Genomic DNA, 27,040 nt, shown 5'->3' with positions numbered 1-27,040 from the left:
CAAGCACAGAATTCAATTGCAGTCAGACAAACAATTAGGCTTTGGTTACCTTCATGTAAATGGGAATCTCATTTCAGCTGGATGTCCCCGACTTCTGTTTTTGTTTTCTTTTTTTTTCAAAGAATTCTAGGTAATCGAGTGGCAGAACTAGAAAAGAAATTAAGAACCTTGGAAATTGCTGGTTTGTGGAGTCTTCCAGGTCAGTAAAAATTCAACAGATCAGCTTGTGTTATTTAGTTTTCAAGGGTATATTTGCAAAGTTTAAGAAAAGCTGGGCTGTAGTGTTTTAATGACAGTTGTGAATGCACTGTTCAGTACACTTGCGAAATTCGAGGCCATTAGTAAATATTAAGTTGAAGCCAAAATTCTCAAGGCTCTTTAAGCCTTCTTTCAAATATGGATGCTACAAATAAATTAAATACTGCAAATAACAAAATTTTCTCCACAGTTTGCAGGTTAAAAAACAAAATTGGAACTATTTTATTTAAACCATTGTATAAAATGATACACGTAGGATATTAACCATGATGTTTTCCAACAGATTTATATATTAATTTTGTACGTCTTATTGCTTCCACGAATTTTATTGCTGTGTTTTGTAATAGTTTTCTGTAGAATGTTAGTCTCAGAGAAACTGGAAATGTAAGTGATCTGAAATGTTGTAGTCTGCCTCTCCAGAACAGGATTATTCCCTGTAGCATCTTAAGTATTGTACTTGGTTTTGAATTACACAAGTAATGGGAGATTAATCTGCTTCCTAATAGACCTTTCTCTTAGGAAAATGAGCAATATTTAATTTACATTCACTTTTTGCTTCTGTTCTTCCCATTACACTTAATTGTATCTTTCTTAACCACTGTAAATTATGTTGTTCCGTTGTTGGTGTTTGCACCATTAGGCATTGTTGTTTACAGCTTCCTATCTTGGGGTGGGAACTAGCATGGATTAGACTTATACTTATTTGGCTCTCTTCTTTTATACCTAAACATTCCATCCAGAAGGAAACTTTTGACAGTGCTGAAGAGGTGTGGTGAAAATCTAATGTGGTTCAGCTTTCTGGCTTACTGTCGTAGGCATTCTGAATCACCTTTCTGGAATTGGCTCTCTCTCATTGGTGCTTTCCAGAACTGGAGGTCCCAAATTTCTTCCCATGGATTACTCTTCAGGTAGTCACCTGAATGCCTTTGTCCCAGGTGGGCAGGCGTAATGTTTGTCAAGGCCCTGCTAACGTAGTTCTGTACATTAGTAAAAATAATGTATCATAAGACTACCAGGTTAATGTACTGTAGGATTTTGGTCAGAAACATTGTTCCATGAAATCAGTACAGTAACACAAACAGTGTTTCTAATCTTTATAAAATGTATCAACAAACAAACAAACAACCCCAAAAAACAACAACAAAAAGGAACAGTGGGAACAAATGGCTCCATTGTTTATCTGTGGAGGTAGGACATCAAGTTAATATTTATACATTAACAACTGTTTCTTTCCTTCCTTTCTTTTGCTGCCTGAAGGCCTGAGCTACAATGTCTCAGTGGGATTTGGGAGTAGGTTCTGCTTGACATGTATATTTTTAGTAACTTATTTTAGCAGTACATTAAATATTATCTCTGCATGTAAATGTTATCTAAACATTTTTCTATCTGTCAGATTAAGATGTTATTCAAGTGAATTCAGATGACCACAAGAGAAATAGAGGCTGCTCTACAAGGCAATTTGTTTGAAGTGAGGGGAATAGTAAGAATCCCAATAGTAAGAATTCCAAGATCATCTCGGAATTTTACACTGCACTGTGTGTTCTGTTGGGCACCAAGTTTGGTCTGTTGATTTGCTTCCTCACTTATAAATCAAGAATGTAGCTATGTTTCTAAGTGCACTGTAGTCCCAAGGTGGTCACAGAGAGCCTTGTAACCACGTTTCTTTCCAGAGTGTGGAAAGCTACTGCTCCATGAAAAGGCAGCGTGAAACAAATAGTGTTGGAAGTCTCACACATAGACTTTGCAGCTGAACGCTAGCTTGGGCAAAGGGCAGAACACTGAGAATATCTAATAGAAGTTATCTAGGCAGTCTTAAATTCAAAGAGGAAGAAGCTTTATTTGGCTGTGAGTTGAACTTCTTGACATTGGAAAAATATGCAGATAAAAGCTGACGTTCAGTCTACCACTGAAAGGAGCACACATTATAAATCGCAGAGTTTTAATTTGAAGTTAATGTTCCTACTTAGGCATCACTGTCCATATAACATTTATAACATCCACTAATACCATGGTATTATTATCTTCCAAATTGTGTTAATAAATGAGCTTAGTAAAGAAAGAGCTTGGCTGCTTCTAATTATTTTTGTTAGGTGTCGTATTTGTCATCCTATTTTTATGAAATGCGTGAATGAGCAACAGCAAAGCTAAATCAAGAGGAAATGTGTGTTTAATTTTTGAGATGGTGAAACTGTTTGTGTAGGCTCGGTTTCTATCAAAGTTCTGCCTATCACAAACTTCAGCTTCCCCTGTCTGGAAAAATGGGCTGTAATTAAATGAATCTCTTGTGAGGTTCACTGCTAAATAGAAAGTCATCCTGGGCATAGATATGTCTCTGATTTTCATTTTATGAGCCCACTTGTCCTGAGAAGGAAGAAAAGAAAGTGATGTTTGCAGAAGCGTTTAATTCTTTGCCTTGTCTTACATCCATCACGGCTGGTTCAAATATGCATGCATAATATGCTTAGTCTGTATTAATGCTGAACATACTAAACACAGCTTATTACTCGTACAAAAAGATACCACTAGGTACTCAGATAAGTAATTCTCCGTTTTCATAAATATATCAGTTACCAAAAATTCCAGATTTCCACTAAAGAAAAGATTCAGCCATGACTCAGCCTTTTTCTGTCTGGGATGACAAAGTTTCTGTGCTGCCTCCTCCTCTGCAGTAATCAGTGTGAAGCAGTGAGGAGGTCAAATTAATGGGCTCAGCAGCTGCTGTGGTGTAGGGCAGTTTACATGGAGCAGAGGTTATGAGTGGGTCCTCAAGCCTAGAGCACACATCTCTACAACATTGTAGATGTGTGCTCCTCCTAGAGAAGAAACCGAATGAGTGTATTCCTATTGAAAACTTAATTGTCCTCTTATTTTGAGATCTCTATATTTTTCACTAGAGTCCTTTTAAAAATCTGTTAAATAGGGGAGCTCTGCACAAAGCAGTATAGGTTATAAAACCGAGCTTACATGGCAGCTAATTGGAATTCCTCGTGTGCAGTCCAACTTCAGATAATGATTCACAGAATATACTACAGCAACAGCCATGTCCCTCCTTCATGAATGGATGTGAGTCACTGTTAATAAATAATATGCATTGGACTCTTTGGGCCACATCTGTTGCTGAGCTGTGTGGATAGTGAGCTTGGCGCTATTTTCTGTAACTGGGTTGGTTTGCAGAGAAAAATGTGAAAGTGAATGCATTTCCTGTGCAAATTTTGGCTGGGAGTCAAGTCATTTCTTTTCTGAAGCTTATGTTGCAATCTTCTATCTCAGGCTTTACTATTTAAATCTAACAACTGCTACCAAAAAAAAGACTCTGTGCTTTCCATGTAACAGTTAACAACGCATCTCCCAAAATCCTTCATTCATAATTGGTTAGAGTTTGACCTCCTCTGTTGGACACTTTTGGTCATTTGGCTTTTGACTGTATACACAGAATTTCTTCAGTGTTACTGTGAAGTTCATTTTTCTAGGTTGTTTTTTTCCCCCCTGCATTTTAAAATAGCCATCAGATTTCTTTTGTCTTTTTTTCCCCCTTCTAATTAATTTTGCCTTACACTTAGACACAAGGGCTCTACTTTGTTGTTGTTTATTTATGTATCTCATTACTTGCTGTAGTGAAGGCAGAATTCTGATGCATACTTGATAGTGGGATCAAAGCTTGACAAGGTCAATGTTTTTAAACCATTAATTACATTCGTATCACTGCAGTATATACCCCAACATTATAAGGATATTAAAAAGTCATTAATGCCTTCGATATCAAGGTAGTAACAGGCAGTGCTTTCAAAAGCTGTTAGAGATGGAGCATCCCAGTTTGTCTCTGTGAGAACAGCTTGACTTTCACTCATTCTTGGGAAGTACCAGAACTTTCTTAGTGAAGGATTTATTCAGGGTATCTCCTGACCTGGTGCTCTTTTGAAAGACTTTGTCTTGGATGGGTGATTAGATTTAGGATGTTGCCTTAAGGTGAAATGTACAAACAGATTTAGAGGGGAGAAGTGGTTGTTACATAAATGTCCATTGTTATGGAGATAAATAGAGCAGTAGCTTGCCACCTTCCCAGCCATCAGTTATCAGTTGACAGTTGTTCTGGAGGCCACTCAAGCACCATGCTTCGCTGATCTTGCAAATTTCCTGCCATCTCCCCTCTAGGTTTAAGGTAGTGTCAGTCATTACAGACATGAGTATCCTGAATAGTGGAGGACTTCCTAAAGGGTCTGCAGGTGTTGCTTTCTGTATTGCTAAAATATGTAAAGGCTAGGCACATACAGCAGAGTCCTTAGCTGAAGAGTTTCTTGCACAATTTTCTCTGCAAAAGAGCTGGAAAATTGCCCTCTTGCATTTGGCTTGAAACAAGAATGTTCAGAAAAATTTGGAGAATTTTCAGATTAAAATCCCTCCTGTTCCCCAGCAATGTCTGCTCCCTCTGTTCTGTCCCGTCTCTTAGCTGAGCTCATCTTTTTTATTTATTTACCTATTTATTTTAAGGAAATGTTGTAGGACGATATGTGTTAGCCTGTAGTGGAAAATTACATACGTGATGTGAGGCGGTATGGTGCATCCATGAAGTGGTAAGAAAGTGAAGAGTTAGTGCTGAACACCCCTGGCAATAGCATGCAAATGATCCGTGTATTGGTATCTAGCCTTACCCAAAATTATTTTCTCCAATGCTTTTGGTATAATTTGATTTGTAATACCCTGAATTATATGGCTAATACAATTAGCTGAATACAGCACCTGCTCTTCCTTCAAGGGTTGTCCTCTACTTTGTAATAAAGGTTTAAAAAAAACAAACCACAAAATCTTTTTCAGTGTTGAATTTGTGTATTCCAGCTCCAGGGTAGGGTACTTTTGTCAGTACTGTAGAAGGATCATTTGAGATGCTTTTTCTGTTCTGTACTTCTTTTCATAACGCTGCCAAAAAACAAACAGAAAGTTAAATGGTAGGGTATGTTTGTATATAATTAGTGAACAATGAACGTAATCAGTGAATTAATGGTTTTAACACATTCCTTGTTTCAGGTGGGAAGGACACCATAACGTTCAGTGACGCATCCTTGCCTGTTATTCAGCGGTCTAGGTCACCCTTGTTAGCATTTACTGATAAGCCGCAGCAAGCTGAAGTACAAGGTGAGCACCTGGAGCATAAGGAACATGATGAAAGCTGGGCACACCTTTCTTTCCAAATAAAAATAAAGTTTCATGCTGGGATAGCAGAAAGCAAAGTTTCGGTGCCGATGGAGATTGAATAAATCATCCACAAGGGAAAGGGAGAGCTGGTCCCAGTACAAATAGCAAAGGAACCACTGGAAAATGACTGTTGAAGAGATTGCACAGTGCTAGACATCAGGTCGTACACTTCAAAGAATTTTCATGCCAGATAACTTGATACTGTGAGGAGTTATTCGTGCCATCTATGTTAGCCTCCTGCTCTTTTTCCCTCTGTTAAAATGCACAGTAGGAAAGCAGTCTGTGGAACTGGCGTAGCACTCTGCTGCATTATAGCTGATATCTAGATGAAAGGCTTCCTGATTGCGCCTGTTAAATTGAAATATCCCCCTCGTTTTCCTGGAGAAATTGACTGCTTTTTTATAGTCTTGCATGTGTTTTGTTCAAAACCCTCCCCAATAGCAAGCTTTCACATCTCTCCAAATTCAAGCTTTATGTGACAGTAGCAAAAAGATAATGTTTTTCCGATAACCTCAACTTTTTCCTGAGTTTTTCATAATAGATGGGAGATGGATTATTATGCTTGCCTTTCAGCATTTGGGTAAGCTCTTTAATGGCATAATATTTTGGTATGCCCGGATCTTGCTCAGCAAACCATGAAGCATCATAAACAATTTATTCGTTAGTCCTGAAACTAAATAGAATGTGGCCTAATTTTGACTTTATTATCCATATTATCATCTGATAAAACCTGACAGTCGGGCTGATCATCTTTATAATCTTGATCAGCTGATATTTTTGCTAAAAATAAAATGAAACTATAGCGAATAGATCCAGTCGTAACAGCTCATAAGTATTCCTTCTTTTGCCTGCTTAATCATTGATTTTTAATTAAATCTGCAGTTACTGAAAGTATTTACTTGGAGGTGGTATGTTATTTCCTTTACGTATTTGTCCTAAGTAAGGTTAATATTACAGCTTTGATTAAAGCTGCCTGTCAATTCTCATCAAACCCTGTTTCTGTTGGTTTGTTACCCTGCCAAGCTTTACCTCTAGGCTGAAGCCATCCATGCTGTGTTTTCTACTTCAGCTGAGTCTTTTGTATCAACCACATAACTTTGTCATGTTTAGTTTTGATGACTACGTTGTTGTGTTTTAAGTAAACATTTGAGAATTTGTGTATCTATCCTTAATATACAGGGAAATTGCAAGCTGGGGGAAAGCTTTCCACTCATGAGAAGATGGGTCGGAGTTTCCACCCCACTCTAAATCATTCTTGTCTGCTAAAAACAACAACAAAAAACCAACAGTGTTTCTGTTGAGCTTTCTTTGTGCTACCAGCATAGGTAAAACTCTGCACATGCTGTTCCTTCTAGATAATGTAAGCTGGGAGGTAACAAAACTAGGAGCGGGGAGGAAAGGAAGGCTTTATAGTGATGGGAAGGCTAGAATAGATAGGAGTTGGAAAAGATAAATTCTGCATGAAGAGGAACCTCCATTGAGCTGAGAGCACAGGAGCGAGGAATCCAAATTCTGACAGTGAAAGCAAGACGTGGTGATAAATACTAAAAGGAGGATGAGAAATGGTCAGAGTATGTGGAGGGAGTGGGTGAACACCAGGATATCAGGCATGAGCAAAGAGCTAGACAAAGGAAGATAACATTAGAAGAAAACAGCCTTGGAGAGAACATAGCCACAGAGTAGGACTGTGGTAATCATCAGAAGTAGCTTCCAGTACACCAGTCTCTTTACCCCTCCTCATTTCGTAACTGTAATAGAAACACAGAAAAATCCCGTGTTTAAACTGCAGCGGATTAAGAAATGACTGCTCTGCCTGCACAAACAGCTTGTTTTCAGTTTGCATGCAGCACATTATACCTGGTAACCTGAAACGGGAACTCAAAACCCACCTCTCTGACAGAGTAAATAAATGAGGACAGCGTTTCAGTTGTGTTCTGCACAGAGGATGACTGCCTGTTGTTGAGCCTTAGGAGTTTGGTGTGTATTGCAGTTTTTAATCCCTACACTGTGTTTCCAAAGTGAGGAGGAATGGAGTGACTAGGAAGAAGACAGGAATGTGCTCATCAGCCTTTGCTTACCAAACAAGCAGGGCCTTTAATTTAGAAATATTTCAGAAACAAAACCAAAAGCACTTACTTTACTATCAGCTGAAAGATCAGTTGAGTGATAACAGATAGTGTGATGGAAGTGAAATTCTTGCATATCATCAAATACTAGGCCTGACGTCCTATCAGCACACTGAGCTCCTTTAAACACTACCATTGCTATATGGTGTGTGTTTGTCTCAGGAAACCTTTTCAGCCTTCATATTAACATTCTTCATGAGAAATTTCTGCACTATGTCTGATGTTGCTTTAGCTGTATCTACAGGGGTTTGTTCAGGCTTTTTTGATCTAATCTGTCTGCTTACCCTGATCTCATCTGTAGTCTGCACTTGTTATCATCATTATAGTTAGGATGAATGGTAGAAGTGTGTAGGATATACTGTGCAGTTCCTGCAAGAAAATGCCTGATGAGATAGTACAAGCAGATGAATTAAAGTCTGTCTATAGACACAAAGTCTCACTTAATCCAATCTGCCCAATATCCAGTGTTGTGTGATACATTGTACTTGAATGCTGGAGCTGTTAATGAACAGTTTCCCTTCTGTTGAATGCATTATTTCTGTTGCATTGGTTGTGCACCATCTCAAACATTCTCTGAAGACAAAAGTGCTGTTTTGCTATGAATTCTTCTCTGGTTTGTAGTGCTTTGAAACAAGTTGTCTTCACAGAATTGCAGCAGAGTGATGGAATGGTGTAGGGAGAAACTGAGGTGCACAGATAGCAATGTAGCGTCCCTACTAATTTTGAGCGCAACTTGAGGTAGCTCAGTTTTGACTGTTGCACAAGCACTTCTAGTGCGTGTTCATATACATAAAGCGAGCACAGCAGTGCTGGAAGTCAAGCTCCTTGTTTCCAGCTGAGTGCTCAGATAATGAGGATTAGATCCAGTGGATGATCACCTTTTGAAATTTAATTTATCCCTGCCTTTTCCACAGGCCTAAATCCCATCTTCCTTAATGGTAGTTAGAATGTCCCCTTGGTGCCAACCTTGTCTCTCTCGCTCCAAATTATAAATGAGGCAGGTCTGATAGAGACAGTGGGCTTCTTTATTGTACTGCTCAGATCCCTCCCTGCAGCCGCTCTTACATTGAGCGAGGTGGGATTCCTGTGGGAGAAACAGAGTAAATGCTCATATACTAAAAAGTAATGCATATGCACTGCAGGAATCATTTGGAGCTGTCAGTGCTGCCGTGCTTCTGGCATTTCCTAATTTTTCTTACTTGACTTCACAAGCTTATTTTCAGTGAAGCTTTTTGTACTTAGCAGAGGCGAGGACGAATTCTTTCTCCCTTGCAAAGCTGTTTGTTTGCACGTTGCTGTTTTCTCTATTCTGACACATTATTCAGTGTTTGGCTTTCCGTATATTTCATATTCTCCTCCTGCTGCTTTGTTTTATGATGTTACTCAAATTAGAATAATATTTTATGTTAGGAGAAATGTGGGATCAATAATAGAACTTTGTAATGGATGAGAGCCTGCAAAAAGAGAAGTGGAGCTTGTGTTAACCCATAAAAGTGGTTCTGGTTTGGGGATTCACGTTAGACTGTGCCAAAAAAACTCTGCAGCTGAGCAGCTGGATTAAGATACTCCTCTGAAAAGGTTTGCCTGTGCTGTTCTGCACTATGGTATCAGCTATAGCATTGGAAGTTGTCAGTGTTAGGGGAAGACAGCTCCTGGCCCAGCCAGATCCTTGTGCTGATTGATTATCATCTAAGAAATGGGTCTGGGACAAGATAGAGGTTCACTGGAAATTCCTCACTGAGGTAAACATCTCTGTGCTCTGATGCTATTATAATGGTCTCCGGGTCAGATAAGTAGATACATGTGGCATGTTGCTGTTCTGTTTCTCTTTCAGCAGAACAGAAGAGGGAACGTGAAGAAACTAATGCTGTTGCACGTGATTCCGTGGCTTCGGAGGAAAGAAACTTGAATAACAGAAACCAAAATAAACACTTTTATCCTTCATTACCCCAGTTACATTCTGAGGAAGAAGAAATAAACAAGCTTGGAAGCCAAATAATTAAACTGACAAAACAGGCAGTTGCAGAACTGGAAGGGAAAAGAACAGAAAATTCATCTGAAGAGCAGAAGACTGTGGTTAGAGCAGAGCTTAATGGCTCATCTGAGGGAGACTTCCCACTGCCCAGCCCGGACCCGTCTGAGCCTACAGACCCCTCAGCCTCAGAAAATGAGCAGACAGCTGAAACCGAGGCCCTGAAAGGCAGTGATGAAACCTCAGAGAGCGACTGTGAAATTACACTTGAAGGAGAGAATCAGAATGGCAGCACGGTGGATGTAGTGCCCAGTGAGGACCCCAAAAGGCATGGGGGTCTCAGTGCTACGACTGCACACACAAATATCGGCCTCAGGGAGTTCCCTGAATCTGAAAACAAGGAACCATCTGATCCTGCTGAAAACTGTGAATATTTGGATAACAGCTTGGCTTGAGGTATGAAATCCAAGCCCTCAAGCTTCTCGCTGTAATCCTCTTGCAAGTGTGTATGCTGCTGTGACTATGAACAGTGAAAGTCTGTCAAAGAGCTGATTTTTTACATCAGTCTGTTAATATTGGTCTGGCAACAATATTCTGTTAGTTTTGACTGCAGTGTACCAAAAACGTCAGTCGTCTGAGGGGAAGAACTGGAAGCTAATGAGGCATAATCATTCTGATTTTGTGTAATGATTGATATAATTTACAACAGTGTGGCAGAGACCAGTGATAATGATGTATCACGTACATGTGAGGTGTATGGTCTTAGTGCTGGACCGTATCTTAATGCTTAGAAGTGTCTTCCAAGGATGGAGAATTTGGAGTGATAAATTGAGAAGTACCTTAAGGTTGATGGCTTTTGCTTGTTTTTCAGACTGCATTCTGTTTCCCTTTGCAAGTGCATACTTAGAATAAAATTACTATTGCTTTATGAGGAAGCAGAATCCTTTCTGAAAACCATCCCTGCGTGTACATCATTATCTCGTTTCAAACCTTTCTGTCTTCTCAACTGTACAAATTTTTGCCCTCCCTTTCCCGGCTCATCTCATGAAAACATAGGGAGTTATTTCACCAGATACTAAGAATGCAAATTGACGATGCTCTGAAGGAAGTATCACCCGAGGGGCAAGAAGTCTTTCAGTGAGAAACAGCAGTACTGTTCCAAAGCTAAGGGAGCTTCCTTGTTTCCTCCTCACTTCACCAGTCTTTGGTGTAGTAGTAGGTTTATTTGTGTTGCTGCCGTCTTTAACTTCTGCCTGCGCTGATGTTCAGTCGTAAGAAAACATTCCTGTAATGACTGTGGGAGAGGGAGGCTGCTGTGTCATTCCCCAGCACGCTCCTGATGCTGGAGCTGCGCCACTCTGCTCTGAGGAGGGCAGCAACAAGGGAATACTTAACGGTGAAGTTAGCAGCTGTTAGAGAAGAGGAGGCACGTCCTTCCTCTCCTGCTTGTAGCATAAGGAACGGTCTCTGCAGCTGTGGAGCTTCTATGGGCCAGCAGCCGTCAAGGCAATTTTTCTGCTGGCTTGGGACCTAATTGTCTGTAAATGTTCATTTCTCACTCCTAGAACTTGAAACCAATCAGAGAGAATTAAACCAAATTTAATAAAATACTACTAATAAAAAGGAAAATCCCTCCCAGATTGAGTTCTCCTTTGACAAATAACTGCCAGCTGCAAATTTTTACAGCCCACTTGTCAGCTACTGAATAAACAGAGTTTATATTAGCGATACTGACAAACTCTTCTGTATATGGAAACTGAGCTAGCAGGTGCTGCTATAATCAAGGTGTCAGAGTCCGTGAGCGATTTGTATTCAGCAGAAGAAGGGCTGTATGTAAATGATTACATACAAATATAAGGAATGATAGAGGGAAGGTGAAAAATGTGGCTTGTCGCTGTTGTCCTGTGCTTTCCCTACACAGGTGCACACAGGTAACCCCTTCAGTGTCCGTGCAGGCATTAACACCGTAGTCACGGTGCTCCTCAAATAGGTTTCCTTTCTCTTTAAAGGTAATTTGACATTGCAGCATTTTGCTGATGCTAAGCAGCAGCCCTTAGGGAGAAAACAGCTGTATATTTAAGTGCGTCAGGAACATGAAGCAGTAAAAAGTTTTTCTTTCATTATCCTGATGACAATTTAAGTTCCTCATCACCTGAAAACCAAGTAGAGTTTAAGCATTTGAAAGATTGTTTTGCTGTTCCCATTAATTGGAACTGACTGCACCATAGACTCATTTATATGGCAGTACTGACAAGTCAGAAGAGAAATAACTGCAGAAACTGAGATCTCCAGGAGAATGTGGCAGATTTTTTTCCTTTAATGCTTGAATGTTACATCGGGTATCGCTTTATTCGAGATGCATTCTTTTCCATCTTTCACAGATTAATCCTGTGCAGAGCTAAATATCAAAGCAGTCAGAACTGATGCAAACCGGTAAAATGGGCAGGGTTTCACGTAGCTGAATTTTCAGGGTTGGTTTTGGCCTTTGTTTCCTTGTCCTGCATCTTTTCTGACCCACGACTGTGTGAGCTGGCATTTGCTCCTGGTCCCTCAACAGCCAGTTAATGCTATTAATTAATGAAAGGCTTTGTGCAGAAATCAGATGGAAGTAGTTGTGGGCCAGCAGCAGCTTTTCAGCGCCTCTCTCATTGATTCTTTTAGTGTGGTTTTCCTGAGAGAAGAAAACTGGTGTACAGCCCTGCAATTAGGTCATTTTGGTAACTATCCTCACTCCATTAGCCCTCAGTTGTTAAACTGCAGCGAGAGATCTGGATTCTGGAGAGCTTATTTAGAGTGCCATATCACTGCTGCAATGCTGCTCCCATCCATCCTGCTCAGTGTTTGGGTACTCTGGCTGTGCTTTTAGCCTGCTCCCAGGAACACGAGGCTTCAATACTGGGGCAGCTGTGAGAGTGAGACCGCTCTCTGTGATCCCTCATTGAATAGTTTTGTCAGTAACTGTCTTAGGTATTGTTTCAAGTGATGCTCTCGTGCTATTACAATTACGTGGGGTTTTTTGTTAGTTTGTTTTTGTTGGTTTTGTGTTAAATCTATTCCTGTTTTGTTGTGGAATCAGCACTGTTTGGTTGAGCCTCTTTTAGACTTGTGTTCCCATTCTCTAGAACTTCAGAAATGGAGAAATCACATCCAGGTGTAAAACCTTTTGCTGTTGGGCTCTGGGGAAGTAAACGGCAAAGGGGAACGCTGTGGCAAGGAGATGGAGAGGATGCGTGCTGTAAATTGATTTGAAGCACATTGCCTCACCTGTGAGCAAATTCATGCATTATCTATGAGAAGGATTTCATTTGGAAGAGCTGTTGTGGTTGTTTGAGAAAAGAATGCTTGGTGAATTTGTAAAATAATTGTGTGAAAGGGACAGACTAAGAGGCATGGCGCAGAATGTTGCCTCTTTTCTCAGTGAGACTATTTTTAAGCATATGGTAATTTGTATAATAAAGACAGCAGAATTTCCTTAATCCATACGAGCTCAGGAATGTATTTTGAAATCTGAGATGAAGTTGAAAGTCTGCTACGTTTCTAAAAGATAGGGTTTTGTTTACCAGCCTCTGTTCTGTACTTTTACTTCTTAAATGACGCGGTATAATTTATTTGCAAACCTCTCCTTTGTTGCTGCTCGGATTAACTGCGCAACGTAGTTCAGCTCTATTAATATATTTGTCATCTTGAATAAAACCATACATTTCCTGATACGCTCGTTCTACCTGCTTATTTCCTCCCCTCGGTATCAGATGAACGATAGTCATGAATTTGTGTCATCGTACTTTCAGCTGTTTTAAATGAGAAAAGTAAAGCCTTATTGAGTGAGACTGCTAAGCTTGTTGAACATTATCCGACTTGCACGTTTTCACTGTGACTTCTCCCAGCCTCACTTGGCCGATTGACTTCCCTTGGTTTTGTGTGTGAAGATACGCGCTCAGTATTGTTTTGGGTTTTGAAAGTAATAGTACTAATTTCTGCTGTTCTTAATCTATCATCCTGTTTATCGTCATTGTGTGACCCATTATTAACCGTCACAGCCTGGAGGCTCTCAGGAGTTTTTTGCTGGGGGGTTATGGAAAGCTGGAATATTTAAGTCTGCTTTCTGATGTAAACACCGTGACTCAATTGTAGTTGTGTGTAGGCAGTCCAAACCATTTAAGAAGCTTAGATTTGTTTGAGAGTAAAACTCGGAAATCCAAGTAGGACAACATCATGGACCCAAAGCTTAAAATGGAAATGTCTGTATTTTCCTTGTCTTACAGCATAACACCCAAAGCTGTTGAAAGCAGAGATCTTTTTACCCTTCAGGTTTGCAGCTCAGTAAGGGACAGCATCTAACCAGAGGCAATTTCTCCCCTTATTCATATTTATTTTTGTCTTTCGTATCTAACTTATGGTCCCTTAAGAGCCCCTTGCGATGCGCAGTCTCTTTATTGGCCGTTCATCTTAGCACTCTTACTTACATGCATTCAGCTCCCAAACCACTTAAAAGGGAACCTTCTGTCTTCAAGAAAATACATCACAGTGTTGAGTTGATGCTGTTTTTATTGATCAGCTTACAGAAAAGTGGCTCTACAAAGTGATATGCATTTCTCAGAGAAGCAAGAGAATGGAAGCGGGAACCCCTTTGCCATCTCAGCGGCCAACGGTGCACCCTAAGGTACCTGATGTTGTCCAGGTGGCAGCTTGACTGCAGATCCTCAGTTGAGCCTGTTTCGGGGCCACCTCTTCTTCCTGTCCGTAGCCTCAAACTGTTTCTCCTCCCACAAGTTCTTGTTGCAGATCCCGATCACGCAGCACGCCAGACGTTTGCCAGCATTTCCATTTTCCAGACTGGCCTTGTTGTTGCCCTTGCCCATGTCATCTTCCTGCTCGTGGACCACAATGGATCTGCCCAGGATGGAGTACGGACCAAACATTGTGGCAAAGAGATTGGGTTTGTATTTTCGGATTCTGCCATCTTTAGGAGAAAAGTTGCCAAAGTCCCCGGGGTGGCGGGGGTGGTTCACTCTGAACGGGTTGTAGTGTCCTCCCGTGGAGTCGCAGCCGTTGCTGAGATCTCCGAGCTCGTGGATGTGTATAGCTCTGCCAGACTGGTTGTTATCCAGCGGAAACCCATCCAAGTGAAAAATGGCTTCTAATCTTCCTTGTGAGTAATGCTGTCTGAATAAGACTTGTCCAGTCACTTGTGGCTTGTCAGCATCTATTTTGGAGCTGGGCTTCATTTCACAGGTGGCGTAGGTCAGCCCATCAGTCTCATTATCAGCCATCACTGGATAGAGCAAGCTCTGCCAGAGGTCATTCACTTTTCTCTGTATGTCATGAAGCGACGCGCGGCTTGGATCGGTTCCTGTTTCTGTCACGACACCAGAGGCAGACAGGGCCAGTCCAGTGACCAGAGAAAGCAGCAGAAGCATCCTGGCGACTGAGAGCCTGCAAAACCTGCAAGGAGCCAGAAAGAATCAGGGGCTTTTTGCAGCCTGGGGGCAGCATGCTGGGTCAGCAGAGCGGCTGGAGCAACTCCATGTGGGCTGCTGCTTTCTACATCCAGCCAGCACGTTGAATGGAGACCAAATCAAAATGCACTCACGTTTAAACACATAGAATTGACAGCCATGCCTGAAAAAAATAGCAGTTATTCTGTATTTTACACTAGATATTAACCTCTAAAATCGCCTCTCTTACCCTGCAGAAACCAAGTAATAATACAAAGCGTTGCTCAGTCTGTTTCTGAGTTTGTACGGAGGCTTTTTCTCCTGTTACAAAGTCCAGCAAGACCGCTTGCCAGGAGGCTCATTTTGGTCCACCTACTGCCATGCTGGCTAGGAGTTCGGCACGCCAAACAAAAAGCAACAGCCAAGGAGCGGTTACCTGCCCGCAGCACTGCTCGGCGGCAGCCCTTCAGTCTCCACTCCCCTGCAGCGAGGTGGGATCGGACACAACCGCAGCTCCGTGGGGCCGATGTGAGCCGGAGCTTGTTTGTGAGTTGGGTAACGCCGCTCAGGGGAGGGGTCACCGGCGGGACTGTGGGAGGGAACGAAGAGTTTGTCCCAGGCTGGATAAGCTGCTTGTCCTTGCTCTGTGAGCCTGGGGGGAAACTGGCAAAAACACAAGGAAAAAAAGTTACCGAGTGTTAAAGCAACCTTCCCTTTGATGTGCATGTGACTGTAACCAAGTGCCCTCCTGCACAGCGAGCTGCATCGGGGCAGGGCTGGGAGCTTTGGGCATCACCGAGTCGTTTGTGTTTCCATTTCTTCATTAGGAGAAACTGAGTCGGGTCCTCTAGCAACGTGAAGTGCACAACGCATGGATGTACACCAAAGCTGCTGTGGGTTTAAAGCCCGGAAGGCAGGACGCAGCCTGTCAGACACTGAGGCACATCGCAGTGATGCTTCTCAGTGAAGCCAACAGGCTGCAATCTGCCCAGTTCCCTGCCCCACTGAAGCTGTTTTCTCCCTGTTTTCCAAGCGATGGTGAGACGGCAGACGTCAGTGAGAGCACAGCGGGGCCGTTTCCCAGAAGCCGGCTGGCACAGCGTGCTGCGTTTCACCATCCCCCAGCTGAGAAACTTGCTGTGCTCCAGGGGCTGTAGCCCTGCCCTGCACATCGCAGAGCTGTGCCCCAAACGAGGGCTCAGCCAACAGGGCAGCAGCTCAGCCGGCTGAGACTGGGGGGAGATAGAGAGAGGAGCTGCTGGGAAAAGTGCAGAATGGTTCTCAGCGTAAGGAAAGGGTTAAGAAAAAACCTTTAACCAGGTCACATCTTCTGTCATCTGGGAGAGGAGTGAGGCTGCCCGCTGCTGGAATGGCAAAATGTGCATTGATCCTATGGGTGCTGTGCACTAGGTCAGATCCAGGACAGTTAGCTGTTTGCATTTGTATCCCCCAGTGAGGGAAGATATCACTAAAGGAACAAATCCTGAAGGGATTGACAGCTGGGTCAGACCGGGTTCAGTTCTGCTTGGGATGTTGTGTTACTGAACTTGCTGCTCAGTCCTGGACAGCTGATGTCTTTCCCTCAGGCCACGGATGCTCTGAGTGCATGCTTAAGTTTCCTGCTTGAAGAGGTGACAAATAATGGCCTTGTGATCCCAACCAACCAACAGCTTCTGACTGGAGAAACACCGACTGCAGATGTGCACCGGGATCTCAGTCCCTGCCGTGCCCTTCTGGGCTGGCTGCTCTGTGGTGCCAGACTGGGCTGGTGCTGCAGGGTCAAGGGATGGGAACTCGTTCTGGAATTGCTGTGAGGTGCAAAAATGCCAGGAGAAGGAAAAGCTTTGCTCTGGCACGGCGCAGCATGGAGCTGGCTGAGGCTCCCTTCCTGTTTATTCCCATTTCTTGAGCTGGTGGTTCTATTTAAAGGAATGTTTGGTGCCTGAGATAAGCATCCATTTATAATCTCCTTGTGAAAGAGCTACGTGCTTTTCAGGGCATTACTCATAAAATATCAAGTTAAATAAATACACAAAAAGGAGACAAAACTGTTCGCCATGGAGACAAGTTTCTCACAAAAAATAGAAGAATGGTGAGTCTGCAGTATCCACACGTGGATGTAAAGTACAAATAGGTAGTGTAGAAAGCAGAGGTGAGACCCACCTGTTAGATCATTTCGGTTATCATTAGTGTTTGCATTAACTCCCTGTTCCTTTGTTAGACACTGATGGGTTCTGCTGCGGAGCGTTAACCTGGAGAGGGTTTTGCTGCTGTGAGGAAGGCCCACGCACAGACTGCGCTCCCGCTCAGCCACCAGCAGCCACGCATGGGAAGATGTCGCAGTCCTCCATCAAAGCACACGTAGCACAACACTGTGTGTGCTCACACTGCTCTGGAGCTGCACGGGCTGTGCTGCTGTCCGTACTGGGATGTGCTCTTCGCCCACTCCTTTCCTGCAGAACCGCTGCCTGTGCAGTCACTTCCATTTTTATCACTTTGTGCTGTACTTGCCAAGTATGGGGTTGTATCTTTGTCTCAAGTTACCCCCTTTTTATTTCATTTCCCCCACCCCTTCCTGTTTCTCCAGCTCGTCACGAGCATTTTGAATTCTAATCCTTCCCTACAGCGCATTTACAGCCCTTCCAGCGTGGTGTCAGCTGTGAATTTAATCAGTTCCCTTTCTTGTTCTGTCATCCAAGCACAAACAGAAGGGCTGGATGCAACCGAACCGCAGACAGGCTTGTGCACGCAGGGCAGGCCGTCCTCCTGCTGGGAACACACAGCTTCCCAGAGCAGAGCTCCCACCACCCCATACCTCGGAGCAGAGGCCTTTTCCCCGAGCTTGCACACAAAGATTACATGTGGGACAGTATTTGAAGTAAAGATTTACATCTACTACTTCTCTGCGTGCAAAGATTGTTGTTCTCTTATAGAGAGAAAACTGAAAGTTGTGACCTGTACCCACAGGTACCAGAGCCCCCACTTCACATAAAGGAGAGCAGGTGCACCTTGTGGAGATGGACCCTGGCTGGGCTGGGTGGCACAGCACAGTGCGGCGGGATGGGCTTCCTCCAAGCGGGTATTTCACCACAGACTTAGTGGTATCTTTTGATTAAAGGAAAGGGCAGAAATAAAGCATGGTTTGGGGCTGGGTTACCCTGCTCCTTTGTGAATCACAGTGAGTGGACCAGGGGCTGAACAGTGGAGTGTTTTGGGGGCAGTTTGTGGTAACACCGCTGTATCAGATGCAGGAAACAAAAACATGCATTTTTCTGTAGGGTAAATGTTCTTGTGATCAAGTGGTTCCCCGCCTTTTTAGCCAAACTTATTTTACTTTGTTGATCTTGTAAGCATAGCTGAGAGCCTGGGAGGCTGACGAAGTTGAACAGTGTGTGTTAATTACATCCACTTTTGTTGTCCTAAATCCTATTTACATTCTGGAAGTTCTGAGGTTGCAGGTCCCCCAGCTGACCTTAGCATCTCTCGGTTCCATGCAGCTCTGCTAAGCCTGGGCGCGTATTTCAGTTCTCCTGTGGAGCATGTTTGTTGAGATCAGCCAGTCGGGGATTAGCAACACAACGGTTTCCTTACCTTGCTTAAAATCATTCTGACATTTCAGTGCAAGTCATTAAGATTGTTTTCTTGGGCCACAGTGCGGGTTTCATTTTAAGGAAAGCCAAAGAAAAGGACTTTAAGTTCTCGATGTTCCACCTGAAGAATTTTAACATAAATCTTTTCCAGCTCCGAGTCGTAGAATCGTAGACTCCTTAGAGATGGAAAGAACCTTTAAAGATCCTCCAGTCCAACTCCCTTCACAGGTTTCTGTCTGAGGTAAATATTTGCACCTGAATTCCTCCCTTGGACAAATAGCTTCCCAGCCTGGCAAATATTTAAAGCCAGGGCCATCCTGGGTTGGAGCGCACCAGAATGGTCACCTCCACCTGAAGATGCTCTCAGGGTTGGTTATATTTGCATTTTCTTTTTTCTTTTCCCTGAACTGAGTGGAGGAACCCAAATGCCAAACCCAGAGTTTCCCAAATGCTGTGAGATTTGGGGATCTCTGTAGAGATTCAGAGTCATTTTGCTGGCTCTGATTTCAGCCTGGGGCAGTCCTGCCTGTTCCAGCCCAGCAGTACAAGTGATTCTGGCATCTCCAAAGCTGCATGTTTGGTTTAGAAAAACAGAGAACTGGTACGAGGCAAAACACACGATGGGAATACATTTAACCAGCTCCACTGTGTGCGTTAATAAGGAAGACTGAGATTGCCACCTGCTTACAGGAAGGTTTTCAGCTCACGGGGCACGGAGCTTTGATAGCATTCCATTAGCTGTAATGAGGAATGCTGGTGCAGCCCTCCCCCAGGAAGATGGTCCCATTTGTACAAAAAGAGGCTCCTGCTGGGCTGCTTTATGAACGCGGAGGCCTTCAGCCCTGATTAAATTGGGTAACCAACTGTTTTCCAGAGCAGACGGAGAAATCCTTGGATCGGTTGCTGTTCCTCTTTTCGGTGTTAGGATGCTTGTAATAAATGAATGAAAACACGGCGTATATTTCACTGTGGCCTTGCTGAAGGGAAAGCAGTCCTTCAGCTGCATTAGAAACTGCTCTAACAGGCACAAGAAAGAAAAGCAAAAAGGTAAAGAACAATTTTCTCCGAAGCTGTCCTTTCTCTCCTTTGTTTTACTTTCCACCTCCAGCTTCCAGGGTTCCCTCCCATGAGCTGTCATCTGTTGTGTCACTGGCAGGGCTTTATTCTCAGAGCCTGCAGATGTTATTAAAACGGAGGATTATAAGGTTATGAAGTGTGTTGCAGAAGCCGGAGACAGATTAGATGTTTTTTATTAGAGGATTACCAAACTTTGTTAACGGGGCTGAGCCTCAACAACTCTGCAGGAAGTTCTGCCGTGCTGGTTATGGAACGTCTGATCCCAAACAGCCACAGAGCTGTCCCTTAGCCAGGCCCCATCCCCGGCCGTGCTTTGTGCTCGTGGTGTGTGGAGCTGGGCTGTGCGTAAGGTATGTGCTTCATCGTTAGCTTTAAATATACTGAAAATATCTAACCCTTCTTATAGCTTGCTATAACTTGCATGTCCCTGTGTGGTTCTAGGCCATCAAACAAATGTGCTTCTCGTAAGGCATGAAGTTATAATGACCATGCAACTGATAGTCCTAATGTCAATGTGCTGTGTGTTTTGGGAGTGAGGGAGGGGCTGGCCCAAGTCAGGGAAGCCAAAAATCTTATCACTGTGTGGCAGTACTGCTCAGCAACAGCCCAACTGCTGCATTACCAGCTCAGTTCTGAGCACAGACACAAAACACAGCACCATATGGGCTGCTATGGAGAGAAGCAACTCCATCCCAGCCAGGCCCAGTACACCTGCAAAGCTGGATGCTTACACAGGCCTGTCCTGGAAAGGAAGAGAAAACAGATTGTTAAGTCGCAGCTAATGCAGTTTGCAATTCCAAGAGGAAAGAGGAAAGTACTGAATAAGGACCTTGCGTTGTACTTCCACATGCACCTTCCCTTCTGCCACGGGGCTGAATTACCGCTGCTGTGATAATAAAGTCCGTTTGATTTGTCCGAGCAGATCCCTAATCGCTTAATAAATCACTCCAAAAGTTATTTGGTAAAGTGGGAAATTATTAACTGGCTGGAGCAACAGCAAGCAACAGCTGCTGGGTACCAGAAACTGGACTGGGAGAACTGGCCCAAGGCACCAGTGCTCAGTGCCAGAACAGTGATTTTTGTAAGTGTTCAAGTTATTCGCCTTTTGTATCAACAGGGAAAAGGAAAAAAAGTGGTGTAATTAGTGGCAGAAATGAATGTTTGGTATTTCTATGAATGTCTATGTATTTTCACTTATAGGTGAGTTAGTCATACAGACCCCGTCCCACTCTGAATCTGTTCACCAATTTGGGTTCTCGCAGTTATTTGGTTTATTAAAGATCCCGCTGTGTGCTTCTGCAGGTAGGATGATGCCTGCTGCCATGGCTATGGATGTTGGCTCATTTCTGTCTGGATATAGGATAGATTCTTTTTTTGGTCTAATGCATAACTGAATATTAAGGTTGCTCCCACAGAATCCTTCTGGGGGGGGATTTTAAAATCAGCTTTTGGGGATTTCATCCAGAATTTTAGTAAAAGTTTCAGATTTAAAAGCCATCGCACTGGAAGCCTTTATTTAAGATAGAATAGAGGACGTACATCATACCTAAGTGTGTAGTTCACATTCCTTATTACAGCAATATATTCTTAGTTTTCAGACAATAAAAGAGAATCCATGCTCTGAAATTTTTTGTTTTGGCTTGCCTACTTAGTTGGGTAATTGCTACATATGGTTTCATCATAGAATGTTGTCACATCACAACAGGAAATGGTCCTGACATTAAAAGGCCGATTTGGATTCTGGATGTATTTTAGCCAGTGTCTCTTTTTAATTGTATTTGATGTGGAATAAGCCACCTAACCCCCTGCCACTTCCAGTTCGCCCTTCTTCAGTGATGCTAACGATGACTCACTTCCTCACGGGGGTATTTTGGGGCTTAGTAGAAGCCCGAGAAGTTGATTCTGACCCTGAGAAAATTGATGTCAGAAACTGCAGTTTTGGAATACTGATCTTTCAAGGCTTGGATAAATAATTGTCCACAAATGAAAAGCTATTTTCTCTGCATTTTTTTGGCCCCCTCTGTAATATTCCTTGAAGCAGTAGAGTCCCAACTTAATACAGACAACAGAGGAGACAGTGGGCACTGCTTGCTTAAATAAACAAGAGCCAGAGCCCAAATTATTAGTAAATACCAAGGCTTCATTTAGGTTGAATAACGCTGCAATCCAACAAATAAATGAGCCATCAAGTTTGAATTTATGTAGCATACGAAACACATTAAAGCCATCTGACCATGACAAAGGCCTTTTCTGCTGTGAATAATGAGGCCAACACATTATAATATCCTTGAGATGAGACATTAAACCCAAGGTCCTTTCAGTTTGGTGGCTGTCCAGGTGGAAGGTAAAGGCTCCATGGCATTTCACTGAAAACAGAAAATCTTCAGTCTCTGGTAGTGATACTTTCCCTGTTAAAAAATAAATAAATAAGAAGATTAGAATAGCCAATGCTATATATGAGATCAATATCATCAAGCTAAAGGCAAACTGCCTGTCCTGTGGTTTTTTGTTTGTTTGCTTGTTTGTTTGTTTGTTTTTCACATGTGGGGACAATGGGGAAAGTTCTCTTTCTTTAGTGGGGGTAGTTTAGCATTCCTGGGATCAATGTTGGTCTTGGAAAGTCCTTTTGGATCCCGGGATTGTAAAGGATAGGAAAATACTTAATTCTCACCATTAGCATTAGGAAGAACATGTCCATATAATGCATATTTGCATGTGTCTATGCTCACATAACTAGCTATGCACATTCGCACCTGTAACTTCTGAGAGGAAATGGTTGGGAGACAAGCTGCGGGTAATGATGCTGGGCAGTGCTTCTTACCACAGTGTGTACACGTGTGATTCATGTGAGGAACTCAGCCCCAAATTTCAGATTCTTTTGTACAGTCCTAATGATGCTGTGTCACTTGAGATACTTTAGATACTTTAGCTATTATACTTGATAGAGCCTCGACTTGATGTGAGCCTCGGTGAACTTTTATCTAGGTGAAAACCAGGTTCTTGTTCACTGAGCATGACTTATTTGCGTAGTTTCACACCAAATTTTCTCAGTGTTAGTCTCCCTTAATGGCATGGCACAAGGTCATATGAAAGGTAAATTTCTGAATGCTCTCATAGGTGTGAATCTATTATCTTACTGTCATCAAGCTGATTGAACTCGCTCATTTGAATTTAAAGGAAATAAAGGAAGAATGAAAGAAGAAGCCCCTTGAAATGAGTATAAGAATCATGCTGGAGCTGAAACCCCTTACAGCAGAGATGATGAAGCCTTCCATGAGGAACTGACTGATGAATCAGGGCGTCTTTCAATTGTCTGAATAATGAGCCCGCTCTTCCCTCTTGCTGAGAAACATATGGGATGTGAGGAAACCAGCTGGAAACCCAGCCACAGCTCTCGTTCAGCATCCCCTCTGCTAGAGGCAGGAAGGTGGTACCTTATGAGAAAGGATGGTTTGAGGGAAACCTGGGTATTCAGTCAAAGCAAATCCAGTCCTAGTGAGTCTTTCACCTCTTGATGTTTGTTCCTCTCGTGTCAGTTATCAGTGGGAATGCCACAGAAAGCTGAGCCGCTCATCCAACAGTGATTAATGCTGGCTGGTCTATGGAAGTCGGTTCTACTTCTTTGTTTTGGTGTGCACCATCCTGGAACTCCTGACCTTGTGGAAATGCCCCACCAGTCGTATCTTTCAGATCCTTGTGTTTGAGAAAGGCATTTTCCAAGAGAGGAGAGGAGATATGAGGGAAATATTTTACTGTGACACAACTTAATATTGATTTTGTTGATCTCCGTTTCATTCCTCTCAGCATCAGTAATTTCACTGTCAGTTCAGAGCTCTGTGTGCAGAGCCCCTAGCAGCTGCCAAACTCAGCATCAGCCTCGGCTACCTGTAGGATGCTGCTCACATCTTACTCTGAGATCAAGGCAAGCCTGAACATCTCAGCACTGCATAAGTGAGCCTCAAAAGCAGCAGAGGGGGTCTTTAAAGCAACCAGGAGAGACTTCTCTTTGCTGAGGACCTCCCTTAGGTAAATGCAGAAATGAAGTTGTCCTTTCAAATGTAGCTCGCTGACTTCTAAAAACAAGTTCAGTGATCTGAAGATTGTCTAATCTTCCACGCAGTCTGATTTTCTAGCATTATGTAACCTTCCACAGACTACCTATATCACTTTCCTATATGGTGTGAGTCTATAGCTTAAGGTACATGTTTAGGGTGTGTGGGAATGGCACAAAGCTGCACCTGGTGAGGTTCAGGCTGGACATTAGGACAAACTTGTCATGAGCGTGACCAAATGCTGGAACAGGTTTCCTAGAGAGATGCCCCATGCCTGTCGGCCTTTGAGAGGCATTCGGATAATGCCCTCAATAACATGCTTTAACTTTTGCTTAGCTCAGAAGTGGTCACATGGTTGGGCTTGATCTTTGTAGGCCCCTTCCAACTTTTCTCTTCCCTTTCCCCATTTCCCGGTATTCAACAGATAAGTTTGTAAAGTTGCTGATTCCCAACCTTCCTATTTGCTTCTTCAACTGCAGTCCCACAACATGGAGGCCAGCTGCCCACACCACAGTCTGTGATATAAAGTTGGACTCCATCCAGCAGAGGGTGTTGACAGACATTTGCCCCAAAAGCAATTAACTGCAATGTGTTTGAAAAGACAAAATAATCCAATAGTGACTTATCACCTCCCCAAAGTGTTTGTATTGGAAACAGGTTGTTGTTTATTGCAATTTTTCTTTTTCTTTGGGGAAAAAAAGAGAACTTGCAAAATATTTTACCATATAACAAAGACAGCAATATGTAGAAGTAATTAGGAGGGACATTTGAAGGGAAAAAAGGGTCGCACCATTAGCCCCTACTAAAATGCATTGGAGTTGATGAATTATTTTAATGGGACAGAATGACAAAAAAGGGACTGTTTCACCTAAGCAGGGACAGCTGGTCCCCATGACAAGGATACATTGCTGTCTTGTTGAGCCTGCCAGCCAGTAAGGCTGAAATAATAGCACTGAGAGAGGTGTGAACATTCCCCCGCTCACCTTAATTGAGAGCTAATATGAAGTCTAATTATGAACACTTTGTGTTAACTGCTTCACGTCTGAAGACAGCTACCGGATCAACACCACTCCATCATGTCCAGGGAAGGTCTGCTGCGATTTTCTGGACAGTTACACATCCTGATATTGTGATGTGGGCTGTGTCAAACCACATCCTGCAGCTTTCACCAATGATGGCACTGGTACAGGTTGCCCAGAGCTGTGCTGGATGCTCCATCCCTGGAGACACTCAAGGTCAGGTTGGATGGGTCACTGAGCACCTGATCAAGCTGTAGGTGTCCTTGTTCACTGCAGGGCAGCTGGATTAGATGACCTTTAAGGGTCCCTGCCAGATCAAATGATTCTATGCTTTTATTTCTGTTATTGGGAAAGGGGATCTTTGGGCAGAATGTAGACCTGGGGACATGCTTCCCAATGGCAGTTTCTCCCTCCCTACAGGCTGCGGGGCCAGGTGGCAGCCCCAGGGTGAGCTGCATCTGTACAGCATCCCCCTTGCTGTGGAAAGCATCGGCCCCAGAGCCCTGAGGATCTGGGCTCACCCCATCCTGTGCCCACTGAAACAGCTGCCAGGATTCAGAGCCAGACAGGTGGGATTAGTGGATTTAGGTGACTAATTACAGAATTTACTTCCATACAAAATGTTTGTGTGAAAGGGAGAGAGAGGAGGATTAACTTAATTGGAGAAATCTCTGGCAGGTATTTGAAAGGTGGTTGTAAAATGATTGTTTAATCTTGCATCTCACCTGCTTCTGAGAACAAAAACGCTTGAGTTGAAAAATACCAACTGGATGGGGACTGGATGGCTGGGGGACTGAGAATGGAGCTGCAAGGCATCCGGTTTTTGTAAGCCACATAATGGAGGCTTGTGAGGAGTGAAGGCAGCCAGATTTTGCTGGCCTTTATAGACTGTGTTAAATCAGAGCAGAGACAATAGTTCAGACCCAAAAGAAGCGTGGAGCAGATCCTTCTTCTGCTTAAAACTGTGATCCAAGACCGAGGCACCACATGGCAAATCCTCAGCACTATGTTTAGCAGTACTATCCCCACAGCTGCAGGTCATTCACTGCTGATATCTGTGAGCTCTCATCAGAAAATGAAGGAAAAAACCTGTGTGGGAGAGAGGGGAGGGGAAAGGAGACAGGAGAACAAGCTGAGACGAACAAAAGAACAAACATAAACAGAGAACCCACACCAATAACAAAGCCCTTGGCCCCTCTGATCAGAGCAGCTTTGATCAATGCATCTATTCTCAGCAGCACCTTAATTCAGAAGGCAGCTTAAAGCTTTCTAACAAATAAAGAATTGCTCTGTGGTTTCTTTCCAAGGCTCAAATTCAACTTTCTAGAGTAAGATGAAAAGCTAATTTTCTTGAAGTTTAACATATTTGTGTAAGCATGTCAGGTGAAATAAATGACATTGATATTCAGTGTGTATATAGGTGGCACCAGCTCCCAAAACTCTATCTCTTTTTCATCTTACTGGAACATTAACTTATGCTCCTGAGGGCTATGCAGCATGCAGAGTGAGAGTGCAAACTTAAAGATAATTTATCATAGCTCTCTCCTGTGTATCACTCTCTCTCTCTGAACTTTTCCATATCAGAATAAAGAATAGAGGAAGTTTGCCTCTGCCTTAGCTGCTTCAGTGCTAGTGTATCACAGAACAGCCCAGGTTCGAAGGGACCACAAGGATCGTGAATCTCCAACCCCACACCACAGGCAGGGCCACCACCTGCCCATTTAATACCAGACCAGGCTGCTGAGGGCCACATCCAACCTGGCCTTGAACACCTCTAGGGATGGGGTATCCACAACCTCTCTGGGCAGCCTGTTCCAGCACCTCACCACTCTCATAGTAAAGAACTTCCCTCTGACACCAACGTAAATCTTCCCTCCTTCAACTTAGAGCCATGTCCCCTTGTCAGTGTCGAGTCCTATGCAACACAAATGTTTGTATCCTTAGTGGTGGTCTTGCACATTCACTTTACTGAGTGAGGGAAGCTTAACAATGAGTCTTTCGAATAACTATAGGAGCAGTAAAATATACTGAGCTGTAGTTAGGGTAGAGTGGGGGGAAAGAAGGAAGGAATTCCATGGGAAAGCCTGTTGCCCTGGCTGGTAGAGCTGTTGGCAGAGAAGGCCCAGGAGAACCACTCTGCTCCAACTAACCCTCATGCAGCTCTGGAAGCACTTGGAGCAGCTTTTGTTGTGTATTTCCAGCCTGACCAGTGGGACAGAGGTGCTCTTCTACCAAAGGAGCGCTGTGAATAAGCACAACAATTAATACGAGAATAGAAATCTAATTTTAATAACAGTCCGGAGCTTGTAGCACTGGTACCC

General features: G+C 43.2%; 2 protein-coding genes across 6 annotated transcripts in view; one reads left to right on the top strand and one right to left on the bottom strand.

Moving 5' to 3' along the window:
* CCDC149 (coiled-coil domain containing 149) overlaps positions 1 to 13,255 on the top strand; it is a 51,567-nt gene extending 38,312 nt beyond the window's left edge. Inside the window, exons 10-13 of one of the 5 annotated variants that reach the window (XM_072334511.1) lie at positions 123 to 199; positions 1,516 to 1,548; positions 5,281 to 5,388; positions 9,409 to 13,254. In XM_072334511.1, the coding sequence (XP_072190612.1) occupies positions 123 to 199; positions 1,516 to 1,548; positions 5,281 to 5,388; positions 9,409 to 10,001 (811 nt within the window). In that variant the 3' untranslated portion in view covers positions 10,002 to 13,254. Of the gene's footprint in view, positions 1 to 122; positions 200 to 1,515; positions 1,549 to 5,280; positions 5,389 to 9,408 lie in introns of all 5 variants that reach the window. The other 4 variants (XM_072334508.1, XM_072334507.1, XM_072334510.1 and 1 more) reach the window with 4 other exon arrangements.
* An 824-nt stretch (positions 13,256 to 14,079) lies between these two features.
* On the bottom strand, positions 14,080 to 15,889 carry SOD3 (superoxide dismutase 3). Its single transcript, XM_072335682.1, has 3 exons — positions 15,778 to 15,889; positions 15,418 to 15,644; positions 14,080 to 14,988 (listed from the first exon to the last, which is right to left on the bottom strand). The coding sequence occupies exon 3, from the start codon at positions 14,961 to 14,963 to the stop codon at positions 14,247 to 14,249; it is 717 nt and encodes a 238-aa protein (XP_072191783.1). The 5' UTR covers positions 14,964 to 14,988; positions 15,418 to 15,644; positions 15,778 to 15,889; the 3' UTR covers positions 14,080 to 14,246.
* Positions 15,890 to 27,040: the final 11,151 nt, after the last annotated feature.

Source organism: Excalfactoria chinensis, chromosome 4 (assembly GCF_039878825.1).
Source record: "Excalfactoria chinensis isolate bCotChi1 chromosome 4, bCotChi1.hap2, whole genome shotgun sequence".
NCBI classification, from domain to species: Eukaryota; Metazoa; Chordata; class Aves; order Galliformes; family Phasianidae; genus Excalfactoria; species Excalfactoria chinensis.
Note: the sequence above shows the minus strand (reverse complement) of the source record. Positions and strands in the feature narration are given on the sequence as shown.

Excerpts from the sequence above, each read along its gene's own strand:
- SOD3 (XM_072335682.1), bottom strand. The coding sequence starts at position 14,963 with ATGCTTCTGCTGCTTTCTCTGGTCACTGGACTGGCCCTGTCTGCCTCT.